This window comes from Citrus clementina, unplaced genomic scaffold (genome assembly GCF_000493195.1).
Source record: "Citrus clementina cultivar Clemenules unplaced genomic scaffold, Citrus_clementina_v1.0 scaffold_4, whole genome shotgun sequence".
NCBI lineage: Eukaryota > Viridiplantae > Streptophyta > Magnoliopsida > Sapindales > Rutaceae > Citrus > Citrus x clementina.
The window spans coordinates 2,267,197-2,284,769 of record NW_006262274.1 but is presented as its reverse complement, the minus strand read 5'-3'; the positions used below and the strand labels follow the sequence as shown (position 1 = coordinate 2,284,769).

The window sequence follows — 17,573 nt, the reverse complement described above, 5'->3', positions numbered from 1 at the left end:
GCTAGCAACCATACTACCTAATAAAAAGTCTTCACTCTCAGCAAAAGATGTCATCTCAGATTTAATTGAATGTAAGTCATGAAAGTACATGTGAGAAGTAACAGATAAAGAAGCACTAAATTTTTAAGTGACTTTGTAAAAAGACTCCAAAAATTTCACAAATATTTCAGCATTAGCCCAGTCTATATCCTTTGGTGGACCCTTCTTTTTTCCACTATCATCTTCTGAAAAATATATCATATAAGGTTCATCATCGTAAACCAACCTGTCAAAAGCTTTTCAAAATTTTAAAGCACTTGTTAACATCGAGTAAGTAGAGTTCCACCTTATAGGCACATCTAATGTCACTGTACTTTTACTTTCAATTTTTTCATGCTCACGACATTTCTTAAATTTTTGTAACCGTGAGGCTGAAGATCTTACATATCGCACGGCATTGCGAATGCTAGCAATTGAATCATGCATGTCCTTCATCCCATCAGCTGCAATTAAGTTAACAATATGAGCACAACATCTTATGTGTATAAATTCCCCATCTAACATTAGGCAATCACCATTCCAATTTTTTAGTTTCTTTTTAACATAATTTACAGCCACATCATTTGAAGTTGCGTTATCAACCGTGATTGTAAAGATCCTCTCAATACCTCACTCTAGTAAACAACTCTCAATCAGCTTCCCTATTGTCTCTCCTTTATGGTTGGGAATTGTAGAAAAACTCAATATTCTCTTGTGTAACTTCCATTCATAATCAATAAAATGGTATGTGATTACTATATAATTGATATTTTGAATAGAAGTCCAACAGTCAGTGGTTATACAAACTCTTTGGGTATTTTCAATAAATAGCCTTTTCAAATTAAGTTTCTCATCTAAGTAAAGTTGGTAAATATCCCTGGCAATTGTTCTTCTGGAAGGAGGAGTAAATTTTGGACAAGCAACACTATAGAAATATCGAAACCCTTCCTTCTCAACAGAGCTAAAACACATCTCATCAAGAATTACCATCCTAGCACATGTCTTTCTCCATTCTTCCTTACTAAATCCCACAGGTACTAGACTACCAGGAGCACATATATTGGATATTTTTGCATTCACCAAACCCTTTTGCTTTTTATCCTCTCCTGCCACAAAATTCTTATATTTTTGACATCTTAACTTCAAATGATTCAACATATTCTTAGTCCCAAAACCTGATTCACAAGAATAATCTTTTTCACAGTAATTACACTTACATCTATTACCTCCGACATACTTGGTAAAATGTTCCCACACATTTGATGGTGATCTCATAAGTTTTCGCTTTTTACGCTCGTCATTAGGATTTTCAGTTGCTCGAACATCAGCATCATTGACTTGCAAAGTCGAATTGTTATCCATCTATCAAAAACAATAACAATAAATGAATAAATATTGATAACAATAAAACAATCTATATTTAAATAAAGAACCTTTTTATAATGTTTTCATGGCTTGTCTTCTTATGGCTATCAATTCCAACTTCTAATATTCTATATCCGAATTCCGAAACATGCATGTTCATAAAATAAAAAAGAATTATTTCATGGTTTGTCAATGAGTAAATTTTGTTAGTTGACAGTTAACGCACTGAATTTTCTTCTTTAGAACATGCATGCATTTCTCAATTATTAAATAAAAAAAAGAATCTATAGAAAGAATTGTCTTCTTTAGAACATGCGTGCATTTCTCAATTATTAATATTTTTATATTAAATTTTTAATGCTGGTAACGTTGCTCACATCACGAGCGTTTGATCAAATAATCATGCATTTCCCAGTTCTTTAAATAATTGGCCGTCAATTCCAATTCTTGACAGTTAATGCACTAAATTTGCTTATAGGCGTCAGTTCTAACCTCCAATATTCTATATAAAAAACATGCATGTTCATAAAATAAAAAAGAATCTAGAATAAATAGATCGGAGAAAATACTTACTTGTCTGATAATAGAGATTTTAAAATTGAGAGAGTGAGTTTAGATATAGAATTAGAGTTTAGAGCAGTAAATTCAATAATGAAATAGTCTCTTTTATAAAAACAATAAAAAGAATATAAATAATAGATTAGTCATTTAGGTCATTAGGGTTTTGTAATTAAAAATTTTCTTCTTATTATTATTTATATGGGTTAGGTTGGGTTTAATGGATTCATCACAATTAACCCAACCCAACACAATTATTAATTGGATTCAAAAAAATTAACTCAATTAACCCATAAAAACTCACTTTACCCGTTAAAACTTAATTGTGTTGGATTGGCTTGGGTTAGGTTGGGTTAGGTTTGCCCACCCCTACTAGAGAATGTTGGCGAGCAGTGGTGGGCGAGTAGTTGACTTTATGAAAAAGAGACCTAATCAAAGCCAACTTCATGTCTCGTCTAAAATTCTAGGGAAATTTACACCAATAACCATAAACATTTTGACTTTTTTCATCTTAACCCTCCAAACAAACTTCTATCAACATTAGCCATAAAAAAGCCTTTGAGACCAAAATACCCCTCTCTCTCATCTCTCCCCCAACAATCTCTCTTTCTCCCATCTCTCCCAAACCGAAGAACCTCCCATCGTCGGTGGCGTCGACGGCAACTTCAGCACTCGTCGGCGGCGACTCCATCCCTCATTAGCGTCCGATCTACCATCTACAGCCTTGAAAAAACCCTAAGTTAGCCATTTTATTTATTTTCATTAATTTAAAATGAAATTTTAGAATAATAGTGGTTGTAGTTTGAGAATAATGGTGGTGGTGGTGGTGGTGTTTGTGGTGGTTGTTGTTGTTTTGGGAGTGTTTCTTTCTCAATTTTCATTGGCATTCATGAGGGAACCACTGCCTAGCGTGGGTGAATCTGCCTCTTCGTGCGACAGGCTGCATGTCGCACCAAGCCTTGGAGCGACAGGCTTCGTGCGACAGGCAGCCTGTCGCCAGATTCACCTACGACTCGCTTTTCACTGAAACTTTCGAGCAAGTTCAGAAAATAACTCATACCACTATGTGATGCCGATTAGTATTGGATCTGAATAGATTATGATCGGATTTCACTTTTATCGTTGCATTTTGCCGTCGCCGTTGGTTGATGATTCAAGAGTGGAAAACTACCTTTGGTTTGACGAAAGGGGAGAAAGAATGTTGCTTTTGGTTTGTAAAGAAGGGTAATTTGGGGAGAAAAGTGTGTGTTTGACTAATGTTGATAGAAAAAAATTGAGAGGGTTAATTATGAAAATAATAAAAATTTTATGGTTATTTTTATAAATTTCCCAAAATTCTAGGGATTGGATTTTTATCCATAAAGCTCACAATTGCGTGATTTTTGAGGAGTGGGAAATAGAGTCTTATCCAACAAATCCATAACCCTAGAATATAGGGAGGATAAAGGGTAGGTTTTATCCAAAAAGGCCCACTCCACCGATGTCCATGGGAGGGAGGATTTTTAACTCTTATAAAACTCTCAAAAGACTAAGGATAAGGGGACCTTTTGAACTCTGAAAATCTTACATAATTTAATAAAAATTAGAAAACTTATCTCTGATTTTTCTTATCCTTTCTATTTTATTATTATTTTTGCCCCCTTATATCTTTCTTACCTATTTATGGAAGAATTTCTTCTTACATTTGTTCATTTTTTACTCCTTTTTGTTCATTTTTACACAAAATTTGTACACTCGTTTATCCCATGAAAATCCTAAATACTAACTTGATTGGATTCCTAAATACAACAGAAAAACTTCTGCTCGCCAGGTTAAAATCGTGCTCGTCATTTCCTGCTTGTTAGATTGGATTCCTAGTCGCCAATTTCTGCTCAAAATGACAAATCGAAGCTAGAGACCTTCTCTCCAACAAATAAATTTAAATCCTAGTATTAAAATCTGGTAGATAGCCCACACACCGACCCGACCAAATTTTGGCATCAACAATATTTATAAAATAAAAGAATTTGATACGGCTATATATGCTCAATATATATAAGCCGCTGACCTAGAAAAAATTTCACTCATCATGTTCAAGTACCATGGAAATGGCTATGCTCAATATAAAAAAGGATTAAAAAAAAATCAAAACAAAACGCGACTCCGTGTTTGTAACATCGACAGGTGAGGCTTAAATCCAAATCCCATTAAAGCGGCTGGAGCTTTCAGTATTTTGATTTATGGTTCTAAGAGTGGTTTTCATCATTTGATGCTTGCCTCAAGAATGGATGATGTGCTGAAACATTTCATTCCTAATTTTGCTCATTCAGTATTATTGTTAAGCTGACATTGGCATGCATTGGTCTCATTTTGAATAACCATTTTTCCTTTGTATAAGCACTAAAAAATCATATGAAAATTTGACACTTCAAATGATCTTTCAAGCCCTATTACAGGGCATGATCTCAGGGGCCATGCTGGGGTATGCCGTGGCAGGGCCGGCTTTACAGTATTAGGGGCTTTAGGCGAACTTTTTTTTTTTTTTACGAGACTTCTTTTTATTTAGTAATTTCAATACTCAATAAAACAATAAAGAACTGAAAATCCATTTTAGTTTTAATTCTTGAATTTCAACAAATAATCAAGAAGATTCTAAAAATTTTCAAAAACAAAATCTAAAATTTATCATTAGAAATTATACAAAAAGAAGCAAACGAATAAATGAGAACAATACTATTTTCAAATAGAATATTTAAAATGGTGGCACATAAAAAGTTGAGATCATGAATTGATGGTTAGATAATGGATATGGACTTTGTATTTCAAGTAACTAATTTTTTCTTTTTCTTTTTTGAATGAACTAATGCATGTAATAATCTTCATTGTAGAGAAGAGAACAAGAAATTTTTCATCTATAATTTTTTAGATTATAAGATTTTTAGTAGAAATTAAAAGGAATACTCAAAGTCAAAGATTCTAATGTTGAATAATTGAGCTTTTTTAAGAAGTTGAAAAGATAAAAAATTTAGTTATTTTTATTAGAAAAATTAATACTGAATAAATTAATGGTTAGACAATATTATTAATTATATCTCTTTAACAATAAGATAACCAATTATAGGTTTTTATATAAAAAATTATTATTATTAATTATAGGATAATTATTAATTAGAGATATGTCTAATAGACTTTTCAACCACACATATAATTTTGTTAAAAGATTTTATTAACTAGAGAATTATTACTAATACTAAAAAATTGAGGCTTTTTTTAAAATTGAGGTCTTAAGCGACCATCTTGTTCGCCTATACTTAACGCCATCTATGTGCCGTGATTGTTGAACTTCCAGAAACTAAACAGGGGTGATGGAGCATATTATCTTAAAATGTTTCACTAAAACATGAGACACGAGGTATTTTGGCAATAAAAGTCTTCACTTCTCTATAATTTTGTCGTGCTTACCCAGAAAATGAAATGCGCTCTCCAATTTTTTCACCTATTGGTGGAAGTAAATTAAGGCTCTACAATGGTGTTATCTTCATTAAAACACAAAGCACCTAGTGGGATATGAATTGCAAGCACAAAGAAAAATCAATCTCATTGCTTTAGAGTTGTTTTAAACATGAGGTAAAGCTGCCGGTAAATAATGCACTCCTCAAGACTCAAGAGTCATAATCCTTATTTGAAGACGGTAGGCAAACACATATTTGATGACAATGCCAAAACATTACCAATCCTTTGGACTTCACATCCCGTAGCTTTCCAGGGTTTAACGTTTGTGACTGTTTTTCCCCTCCCTTGGAGGAAGGGTTGGAACACAGAATGAAAGCAAGGGATCAAAGAAGGAACTTTTTGACTGTATCGCTACGTAACAACTGTAGTATCACATTTACTGAAACCTACAGCTATATATTTACTTTACCAGTTGACCCACCTGATTCTATTCACACAAGTAATGTAAAGCACTGCAATGGAACACTAAGCAATCATAGAATAAATATATCTCACCGGAGGTTCATATCCAGGCTTCTCTAAGGATATCTTTCCAATTAAATCACCCAAAGCTTCCTTGCTCTGTGGCATACGATGACTCTCGGCAAGAGAAAGGGTTTGCCGTGCCCTTCAATAAAGCTTGAAACGGCTTTATTCATTCTGAATCTTGGAAGAAATGACAACAGATACGGATTCTTGAATGGCGAATACATCGAACAAGTTGAAGAGTACACATCAGTTATAGTCACCAACACTGGAAGCATGCATGTTGTCCGAAATCAAGAAAGAGTCGGTCTCCAATATGTTAGTCCCTGGCATGCGACCATTGGGGTGCCTTCCAAGCTACGTTTCTTTACTTTACAACACTAATCCGGCTGACTAACTGCGATGTTGGCCTCAACAACTTGGCCAAGAATCACAACAATATATCAGCTGAAGCATGCTCTTTTTAAAGCATTACCACAGGATTCTTATGTTCAGCATGAGGCTCTTTCAGCTGCTACGTATTACAACGCTTTCATGGAAGAAGATGGATTTCATACGAAGATGAACAAGTACACCGTGTACTACACGGTGGTGGGAAAGCTCATCAGCCGCAAGAGCTTTGTTCAGCCAGAGTTTCCTAATACAAAAATCAATAACTAGCTAGCTTGCACTTCATAATAAAACACTACTGGCTTGAAAAGTTATTGTTTCTGCTCTCTTCAATGGTATAATAATCTCAAGAAATGATGGACAGAACTGATTTGCATTAAAATGGGACAAGATTCAGGCAATTACCCCTGCTCTAGTGCAACAGTTTAAAGATTTCATTCTCTTCTCATTTCTACTGAAATTTCTGAAAGTTGATAATTTATCCAATCAAGAAACTTGAAAGACCTGCACGGGCACGGCATTGAGGCAGCAACATCCTAATTCATAGATGTTTTGATATTTGATTCAGGGAGGGGGTTGGAATGTTTTCTGATTTTTTTTTTTTTCTGTCGATCCTTACCGTGAATGACATTTGGGCCACTATTCGACGTCATTTGGGCCGGAATTGGGCTTCATGGGCTGCACCGCGCTTGATTGGGATTTAAAATCATTTTCGCGTTAAAAACAATTAATAAGCAGCATTATTTACTTAAAATAATTATTTTTTAAATGATGGCTTAAAACCAACAGTTTATTATCTAACGGATTTTTCTGTTCTAATACTCCATCAGAGAGTACCAATGGTTCGTTATTGGAGCATATAGCAACAACCATTTCATCTGACATCTATATTTTTTATTTTTCAATAGATTTACATCTTTATCTTATATATAGAGAGAGAAGAGAGAGAGAGAGAGAGTCATTCTCTAGTGCAGGCTCCCTTACTTTTTTATACAGACATGCTTTTTAAGCTGTGCAGTTTAAGAAAGTTAGTTTTGAATGCTATTAAATCATATGGCTTTATAGTTCATTACAAAATAAGCCTATTAAACCCCATAGTTGAAAAGCGTGTCCGTACCTGATAATGATCTCACACACAGACACAAGTATAATTTTGAATGCTATTAAACTATATGTCTTTATAGTTCATTAAAAAAATAAGCCTATTAAAATCCAAAGTTGAAGAACGTGTCCGCACCTGAGAATGATCACACACACACAAGTACGGCCATATAGATGTACAAATAATTTATCTCATAGTTGGTGGCCTATTTATGATGATTATTAATTTTTAAATAATACTCATATTGTTAGTTTGATTTAATTAATGGACAACGTTGTTAACTTTGCAATGAACGGTATTGACATTGTCACATAATCATCTCCTTAATATTTTAAAATTTTTAAAAACTCATTTAGGAGATGTGATATGTTAGGTGTTGAGGACGGTATTTATTAGCACATATCTATCTAATTTATGACTACCCATATTATTTAAGACATCTAAACTCCTCAGTTGAAACCTTTAAAAAAAAAAAACTTGCTCTTAAGTATAATTAAAAAAAAATTAAATACTTTTAAAATACACTCTTTTTTTCCTTCAACAAAACCTGCTCTTAACTATAAAAAAGTATTGAATGTTCTGGTCACTCGCTAAATTTTTGTCACGTATGCATTTATTCTTATCTAATTGGTTGAGATATGTATATACCATACCATATTACATGAAAAATAATGTATACGCATAAAAAAAAAAAAGAGAGTACGTAACACTTTTATATTATAAATATACTCAAATATGAGTATTATTATAAAACACAGATTGCCCCAGAAAAAATTCCCATCTTTAATCTTATCTGAGAATAGAAAATTGTCAAATGAATCAGTTGTTTTTTCACTAGTTGAACTCATACTTTCCCAAGAGGTTGTTTGTTGGCCGGTAGCACGTAGTATTAAAATTACACGCAAGAGGCAAGAGACATATTACACGCACACGCTATCTACGCGGCTGCAAGTTTCAACCGGCTCACGAGTCACGAGTGGCTTTGCAGTCGCATTGCGTTGCCCTCTCAATTGGTTATTTTGTTATCTTGCTTGCTCAATCCAGAGAAGTCTCTCACATTGAATACTCTCTTATCTTTCATATTCTTCTTGCACAAAATCAAAATTGCCAGTCTTCTCCCCGTTAGGGAACTTTAAAGGTAACCCTTTCCAGGATTTTTTGTTTTTTGTTCTTGGTTTTGGTGAGTAATTTTCGCAGCTATGAGAGAGCATCATCAACAAAGTGGGCAGCAAAATCGGCAGAAGAAAAGAAGCAAGAAAAGAATTAATGGGGCGGCATCGTCAGCATGCTGTGGTGGGTGGTGGCCAAGTTATGCTGTTGCCTCAGCGTTTAGAGGGGTCGGTAGATGCATGTATGTTGGGTGTTTTCCTATTGTCAGATGCCTTGGATTGGATGATTGCAGACACCATCACCACCACCACAAACATTTTCATTGAGAATGAACGAATTTTGTTGCTACATGCTTCTTGCCTTTTTCATATTTATGTAAATATTGTATTGCTGTTAAGATTGGGTATGAGTCTAAAAACATCCAAAATTTTTCCCTTTTGGAATTGTTTGTGAGGTGGGTTTGTGCTCTTCTTCCTCACCAAGACTAGTCTGTATGCTGTAATTTTACATGAATAAATAGGGAAAGAAAAGGAAATAGTTGTTGTATTAAAACAGAACAGGGTCATTCAAACTATTGAATTTCTTAGTCATACAATAACAACATGTGTTGTTGTAATAAGGCTTAATATTTGAGTAAAACAAAATTCAATAACTGGCATATTGAAGCAAATTAGTCTAATGAAATTACTAATTGTCTCCGGTTGAAAGATGCTATCTTTCAATTGACCAAATGGCCTGTCAGTTTCTTGACATCAGATGGTTTGAGTGGCTTGAGCATGAACATTTGAGCCCCTTCCTCTAAGCACCTGTTGATATGCAGATTGAAATTCTCATTAGATTGACACAAATAAAAAAAATTATTGCAAATTAGCATAAGAAATCACGTAGTATTAGCGAATAATTACTCGTTAATACGAGTTGGAATGTTCTCCGACGACACAACCACAACCGGAACCTCCTTCATAACTGATGATTCCTGCAAAAAAAACAAAGATTGAATGAAATGAATCTTGCAAAACCAGAGTTGCAGATCCAAGAAGATTAATTATAAAGCACCTTAATTTTCTTTAGAAGCTCGTATCCCGTCATTCCTGGCATACAATAATCTGTAATCACCAAATTCACCTTTGTGCCCTGCAATGAATGAAACAAATCGATCCCATTTACATACATTGCTTATCACTCCCACAATTAAGAACTAAAAATTGAAAAAAAAAATATTTACATTGCTGTTCAGGTTATTTTGTTGTTCTTGTTCATCAACTAAGCCCAGAAACTCCAGTGCCCGCATCCCATTCTCTGCTGTTGTCACTGCCAAATCAATTTATACAATTTGTGACTGTCAAAAAATGGGAGGGAAAAAATTTACTCTTTTCGTGTCAAGAGTAATTAAAAGTACCTTTACAAGCGGAGTTTTTGAGCAAATTTTCTACAATTTTGCGATCAACAATACTATCATCAACAGCCAAAACATGGGGTGGTTTTGGATTTGATGATGATGATGATGATGATGAAGCAACACCACAAGCATCCATTACGGCACACAGTCACACACTGCTGTGTGTTGATGCTAAAAAATTAAGCAGAAGCAGAAAGCAAAAGCACTTCTTATGTAACAAAATTGAGACAAAACAAACTCACAGGAAATTTGTGAAGATGGTATTTAAAAAGTAAAAAAAAAAGAAAAAGAAATAAGCAAGTTGGTGGGTGATCAGAGGAATTTGTAATTATAATGAATGATGAATTGTTATAGGAGATGACATTAAAATCAAAGAAGATATATCACAGATATTTCGTGATCCTTTTTGGGGTTTCTCATTTTATATTTATTTTTATTTTTAGGTTTGATTGAATCGGTCCCCATCTTTTTCTGAAGATCTTCATGCAGTAAGAACAAGTTTATACGTAATGTGGGATTTTGGACCACATGTATAATATTAGGTTTCTGTTCTAACTTATTTTCTTCCCGCAATTTAGAGATTATTTTGTCTTAGTTTTAGGATAATCATAAGATTTTGCATAGATTCTCCCAGATTTTGTTTAAATAAAAACGTGATTTTATTGATTTCTTTCCCATTTTAAACACTTGTAAAAGTCAAAAACTTCGTATGTGGGGGGCCAAAAATTCTCTTGGGATTCCTATTTTTTTTCTTTTTTTTTTTAGGCTCACCTTTATCATGCATCCAACTTGTTCGATTCAATTACAATTTTTTTTTTATTTTCGTTACTACAACAAATGTCCTAAGTTGTCTGCTATATACTCTTGAAAATATGTGTTACATTTTCTAATTTGTAAATAAATATAAATGAATCAATTTGGGAAGAGTGACGGTAAAATTAAGCACGATATACTACTCTTAACGAATGTAAAGTAAAATTCCTCTTGATTTTAATGTCTTGCCTGAATTTGATGAAAGAATAATGGTAAACATCTTGAATAAAATTTAAAAAAATTTGCGTCTTAAATAATGTGGTATATGATATATCATTCATATATCGAGTGGTAAATTATAAAATATGACACGTTATGCCAAACAATTTTAAATTATAAATAATCATTACATAGTTAACTATTTCACAATGTATCTGATATATGTCACATCAGTTGTTATTATTAGGGTTTGGTGGGCGTAAATGAAGAAAAGATGAATTGGGCTGATACTGGCGTGAAGTTTGAAAATAAAATGGAAGATTTAATGTGATATGAAGTGGTTCAAAACTGGATAGTAAGAATAAGATCAATCTTATGCCATAAAGATCCAATTTGATACGACTTTGGAATCTCATAGGCAGCTGGACAGATATGCAAATAAATTTTTTTTTTGAATTTTGTACAACAGTCAACAGATTGACAATTTGAATTTCACTTTTAAAAAATGTCAATATTTGCATTAGAGAATTTAAAATATCATAATCTTACCCAATTAAGTAGATGCAATCATGCAAAATGTCTAAAACAATGCAATTTGCATGCCCTTCATTCATTGCACAAAAAAAAAAAAAGATTTAACTTAGATAATTGGTTGCATAACATATAAATAATAAAAATAAATTATGTAAGATATGTGGTGTTCTAATTTATCGAATTACGTTATGCAACATCAATTTGCACAAAAGAAAATTGTTGCATCGTTAGTCTGATGAAAAATTATTTAGTGCAAATTATGAAATCTGAAGTGGGTTGATATACAAGATTTGATATGATATGATGTTATATGAGGAACATGAAGTTGTTCCAAATTCAAAGATACGCATAATGATATGATATAATTTTTGAATTTTATGAAAACAGATAAACATTGCAAGCAAATGGTAACATTTTTGCTGAACAGAATCTACATCAATGGTAATTTGTTCATGCGGAGCTGTATCGGTACGGATCATGGAGAAACGTCCAAGAATCTAGTTAGTGATTACCATTATTAGTCTTATTTTTAAATTTTGAAATCTTTCCTTCTATTATATTATGAGATTCACTCCCGTGTTTGATTATGAGATTATTTTTCACTTTTAAACATTTGTTATATGCACAGCTCATGAAAGTATTCGCAAAAAAAATTTCATTTTTGTAGAGTGACACTTGCTCCAGGAACAAAAGAGCTTACACAAAACATGTTTGTAGATTGTAACATCGACAGGTAAGGTTCAAATCCAAAACAAAATCCCATCAACGGGGCCGGAGCTTTCAGTTTTTTTGTTTATGGTCCTAACAGTGGTTTTCATCATTTGATGCTTGCCTTAGGAATGGATGATGTGCACGGCCCTGCAGATGTCATGAATGGTATACCCTTGAAGGTGGCACACCCTTGTCATCGTGAACAGATTCTGCACCCATGAAAAAGCCAGAATTATATACGGAAAATGAGTGAGTCTCTAATGACCACATTTGCTCAAGACTTGACACAACCATTAATAGATACAACTAATGCTGAAACTATTAGCAATTCACGGCTATAGCTCATGATTTGCTGATACATTTCAGATCTAATATCAAGGACATGTGGATGGCAGAATCCCCAAATAAGTTTAAATATTTAACCATGCTACTAATGAACAATTCACATCACCCGTAAGTATCTCGCATTTCTATAATTTTTTGTCTTAATAAATAATGAGCAAACTCATTTCTGAAATTAAATAAAGAGTGGAAGGTAATGAACAGTTTGGATATGCGAGGTATGAACTAGAAAGTAATAGCCACAAATTGGCAAGTGTAGAAAAGAGGAAGACATACCGGCGTAATCTTCTCCAGCTGCTTCTTTTTTGGATTTAGAACATCTTCTGGTTTTCCATCGATCCTGTAAAAGATATGAAAAATCGTATGTAAGATGAAGCAAATACTGGGGAGAAAACAATTTTTGCAGTATTAATAGGGATGGGAGAAAATTTTGCTTATTCAGTATTATTGTTAAGCTGAAATTGGCATGCATTGGTTATTTATACAAGGAACTGAACCATCTTCAGTTCTCATTTTGTATAATCCTTGTTCCTTTGTCTATGCACTAAACAATCAAATGAAAATTTGGCACGTCAAATTATCTTTCAAGCCATATTATACAGCCATGGTGTCAGGACCATATTGGGGTATGCCGAGATTGTCAAACTTCAAGAAACTAAACAGGGTGATGGAGAATATTATCTTAAAATATTTCACTAAAATACGGAACAACAGGTATTTAGGCAATTTTGTCGTGCTTACCCAGAAAATGAAATGCGCTCTCCAATTTTTGCACCTTCTGGAGGAAGTAAAGGCTCTACATTGGTGTGATCTTCATTTGAAGCACAAAGCACCTAAAGAGAGGAATTGCAAGCACGAAGACAAATCAATTTCATTGCTCTAGAATTGTTTATAACATAAGGTAAAGCTGCCAGTAAAAATTGCACTCCTTAAAAGTCATAATCCTTATTTGAAAACAGTTAGCAAACACATATTTGATGAAAATGCCAAAACATTACCAATCCTTCCGACATCACATCCCGTAGCTTTCCAGGTTTAACATTTATAATCAGTGCAACACGACGATTCTGAACAGCACAGGAACACTAGCTTCAGAATTCAATTATTCAAAAACCAATAAAAATGCATATGAGAGTAGCTCTTTAACTGAGGAAGCAATTATACCGTCAAGTCATCTGGATTACAATATTTTGCCAAACCACTAACTACCTGCCGCAACTTGGCTTCTCCAACATCTATCTCCTCAACCAATAAACTACGTTTCAAGTAAGAGAGTAAAAATTATGTTTTCTTATATTGATAAATGCAACCATACATCAGATCTCAGAAAATTCAGAAGTTAATACTACTTCAATTAAGAGTGCATCAATTCGGCTTTTTGAAGAAAAGAATAATTCAAGAATAGAGCTTGTAAGCATACCTATCAGCAGATGGATGCTTCCATGATTTGCGAATAAGACCAACCTGAATATTCAGTAAACTGACACTAAGTTCTTTGTCCTTGTCCACTGCTGCAGTTTCAGATGATTTCTTCTTTTCTTGACCAGCCTCCTTGTCTCCCACAGCCTTCTTTGTCTTGTCTTTATCAACAGCTTCTGTTTCCACTGATTTCTTCTTCTCTTGAAGAGCCGTATCCCCTTTCTTTTAAGTTCTCAAATAACAAAGTAGACATGTCATATTGGCTAAGAATTCTACCAAGATGGACATATCTAAAACCACAATGATACTCTAAAACTTTGATCCATGACAAAAGCTGGTATAGGTCGAATAATGCAAGGACAGAATAGTTTTTCCTTTTATTCAAAAACAAAAAATTGTTCTTTGCATTTTTATTATCAAATAAGATGATTTTTCAACAAATTTTTAATAGGGATCTTTATTAAGAGACTTAAAATCATATAATGCCAAGTATGTATTAAGACAAATCCAAAAAACAATTACCTTAGCATCTCCGGACTTTAAATTTGAGGGCGCTTCTGACTTTTCTGCATTATTTGTGCTTTGCACGGTCTTTTTTGCATTTGAATCCACAGCACTTTTTGCTCCATGCAACTAAAATTTATAATGAACATCAAAAACTTAATCAAGAAAATGCTTGATTAGTAGACAACTAACTTGCAATTTTTTTCCCTCTCTCTTGGAGGAAGGATTGGAACACAAAATGACTGAGAAGCAAGGGGCAAAGGGTCCTTATATCAGAAGAAACTTTTTGTCTGTGTGTTTCAAGTTTAAATATTCAAGCAACCTCTATGTAACAACTATAATATCACATTTACTACATTTACTGAAATGTATATATTTACTTTACCAATTAACCCACCTATCTCTATTCACACAAGGAATGTAAAACACTGAAATAACACTAAGTAATCATGGAATATAACTCACCGGTGGTTCAAATCCAGGCTTCTCTAACGATATTGTCCCAAATAAATCACCCAAAGCTTCCTTGCTCTGTGACATATAATGACAAGACATTTACAAGCACAAGATAGTTATATTTTCTGTATTTCGAGAAGGATAAAAGGGTGTCCAGATCACTTCTCCAGATATGTCTCAATTTTTTAACTGAACAAGATCTGTAAGTGTTCCCACCTGTATGTAGTCCATCCATCTCATCACGTGTGGCATCTTTCCTTGGTCCAAATTTGCAAGGCCTACCTGAGAACAAGTATCCGCATAAAAGACAACATCAAAATTCACATAATTGCTTCAGAAAGGATGATAAAGTTCCTTTTTTGATGTTTTATATCCCAAAGTTCCCCTTTTCCTCAACTCAAAGTAAAAATCAAGCTCATTAAGGAGAAAAGCAATATAACTAGAGTAAATTAATAGAAGCATTACAGTTGTCCAACAGTGTTGCTGTCCGAACAATTATCTAGCAACACGCAAAAGCATACACTCACAAATGAAGACTAACTGTAGAATAAGATGAAAAATGCATACCACAAAAGAATGTACTGCAGAAAACACAATAACATCTGCTTCGGAAGTTCTCAATCCATTGCCCAAAAGCACAGATTTTGTAGCCAACTCTTCATTTAACTTGATAAGAACATCAAAGCATGCCTTAGAATCAGCAGGAAAACTTTCTGCAAACTCTATCCACTTCATCACCTAAACAAAGTCAATTTCACAGATGAAGAATCAATAGCTCGATACTGATATTGCCAACAAGAGTCAAGCATAAGCAACTCCTATACAGCTAAAGTACAAACTCTCTCTTCATCAAGTGATGTTATCTTATTTACAGCAGCAGAGGAAGTCGGCCCACTAGTCATTCTAGATTTCTAGTCATTCATACAACTGGACCAAAATCCAACTCGACCAATGTTAACTACCACTATTTTGGTTGTCCAGTCTAGATAATATACAACACAGAGATGAACAAAATCAAGTTTACCTCATCATTGGATCTCTTTCCCGAAGACTTTAAGATATCAGAGTATAATGTCTTAATATCCTTCTCTGCAGCATTGCTCGAAAAATCTTTCTGCATCAATAAATTCTAAGTTCAGCAAGTAAAATTTAAACAACATCACCAAATTCAGCACAAGATAACCATCATCCCAAATTACCTATACATATCAGCTATCGTTCATAGAAAAGCACCAAACTTTACATAAATCTATTCAACAGCCAAAAACTATTACGACCCAAGCAAGAATTTAGAAGCAGTACCCACTTACTAGAGACAATTAAATCGTACGAAAATTTGCATGTTACAATGAATCATTAAAGAAATTATTCAAGAAATGAGACTAGTACAGCAACTAATTGAAGTAAGAAGAAAAGATTTATTATTTTTAATGCTTACATGGTCTAAAGAGAGGTGTTTGCAGAGAATTGATACAATCAGCTGCTTCCTTGTGGGATTCTTACTGCCGTTTGCGGCCATGGCTTCGATTTCGACCGAGCGAGCTCTCAGTGTCAGTGGGGTTTCTTTTAAGTTTTAAGGTTTCGTTTTGGGCTTTTGATGAGTAATTTTGTAAGAGATTAGCAGTTGATGAGTTATTTTGACAAAATATTGAACAAGTTTTAAAATCTAATTCAATACTTTAACGAAAAGACTAAAATGCCCTTCAAATGTGTCAAATTGGCATATAACTCGTGGTGCAAGCATTTTAGGTAGGGCTGGCAAAAATATCCATCCAGTCCGGACTGGACCGTATTCGAGTGTTGTGATTGGGGTATTATTTGGTTTGGGTATGAAATAAGATCAATTTTAGACATCACTTGATAAATTCATATTTCAGTTCGGAACTCATATTTTATTAAAAAAATTATAAAATATATATTATTTTAAACACTTATATTTATATGACTATTTTATTATACATATATAAAATTTTAAATACTTAAAGATTATATTTTTATGTCAAATTTTATTGAAATAAATTTAAGACTTATAAAATTACCAAAAAATTAAAAAATATATACACATAATATTTAAAATATAAAATCCGAATACTTGGATTAAAACCTGGCTCGGCGCTGGGCTTAAAAACTCCGATCCGAACATATAAAAATTGAATCCGAACCATTGCAATACCCGGACCCCGCCTGGGGTTTTACCAACCCTAATTCGATGTACCTCGTAAGGGTGTGTTTAAGGTTGTTTTTTAACTTAAAGATATATATATATATATATATTTGGATTTCACATAAAAAAGTACAATGAAATAAGAAACAAAAGTTCAAATAGATAGTCACACTCACATAAATCTCTTTGTGTAAAACCTTATAGATTGCAAATGAAAGGAACTAAAGATGGAACAAAAATCACAGCAAGAATACATTGAGCCAATTTTGATTTCAATTCTTTTCATATATTGGCAATGGCTTGACAATGAATAGAAAAATTAACCATAATGTTGATAAAAATCCTATTTGTAATTGAGGCGCTGCATCTTTTAAAGTATAATTACTGTAAAAAAAAAAGATATAATTATAAAACAAAAGTTAATAATATGTAATAAATATAAAATTTTAATAATAATTTTAATAAAATTATTAAAGATATAATATATTTTCCTTCATACAAATAAAAAATTATATTAATGTAGCTTCCAAAGTACAACAAGTAGTGTTTACCAAACGTTTTTATTACTGTAC

At 33.3% G+C, this 17,573-nt stretch overlaps 2 protein-coding genes across 2 annotated transcripts; both read right to left on the bottom strand.

Moving 5' to 3' along the window:
- Nucleotides 1-9,025: 9,025 nt before the first annotated feature.
- On the bottom strand, nucleotides 9,026-10,413 carry LOC18043925 (two-component response regulator ARR17). Its single transcript, XM_006435869.2, has 5 exons — nucleotides 9,900-10,413; nucleotides 9,726-9,811; nucleotides 9,557-9,634; nucleotides 9,406-9,476; nucleotides 9,026-9,306 (listed from the first exon to the last, which is right to left on the bottom strand). The coding sequence occupies exons 1-5, from the start codon at nucleotides 10,033-10,035 to the stop codon at nucleotides 9,219-9,221; spliced, it is 459 nt and encodes a 152-aa protein (XP_006435932.1). The 5' UTR covers nucleotides 10,036-10,413; the 3' UTR covers nucleotides 9,026-9,218.
- Nucleotides 10,414-12,039: 1,626 nt separating this feature from the next.
- LOC18043924 (aminoacyl tRNA synthase complex-interacting multifunctional protein 1) lies at nucleotides 12,040-16,467 on the bottom strand. The gene is given in 13 exon segments (XM_006435868.2): nucleotides 12,040-12,310; nucleotides 12,312-12,325; nucleotides 12,735-12,798; nucleotides 13,200-13,291; nucleotides 13,457-13,525; nucleotides 13,623-13,713; nucleotides 13,879-14,099; nucleotides 14,400-14,510; nucleotides 14,847-14,912; nucleotides 15,054-15,119; nucleotides 15,405-15,575; nucleotides 15,862-15,951; nucleotides 16,276-16,467. Coding segments are annotated over 13 exon segments (1,224 nt in total). The 5' UTR covers nucleotides 16,357-16,467; the 3' UTR covers nucleotides 12,040-12,222.
- Between the last annotated feature and the right edge of the window lie 1,106 nt (nucleotides 16,468-17,573).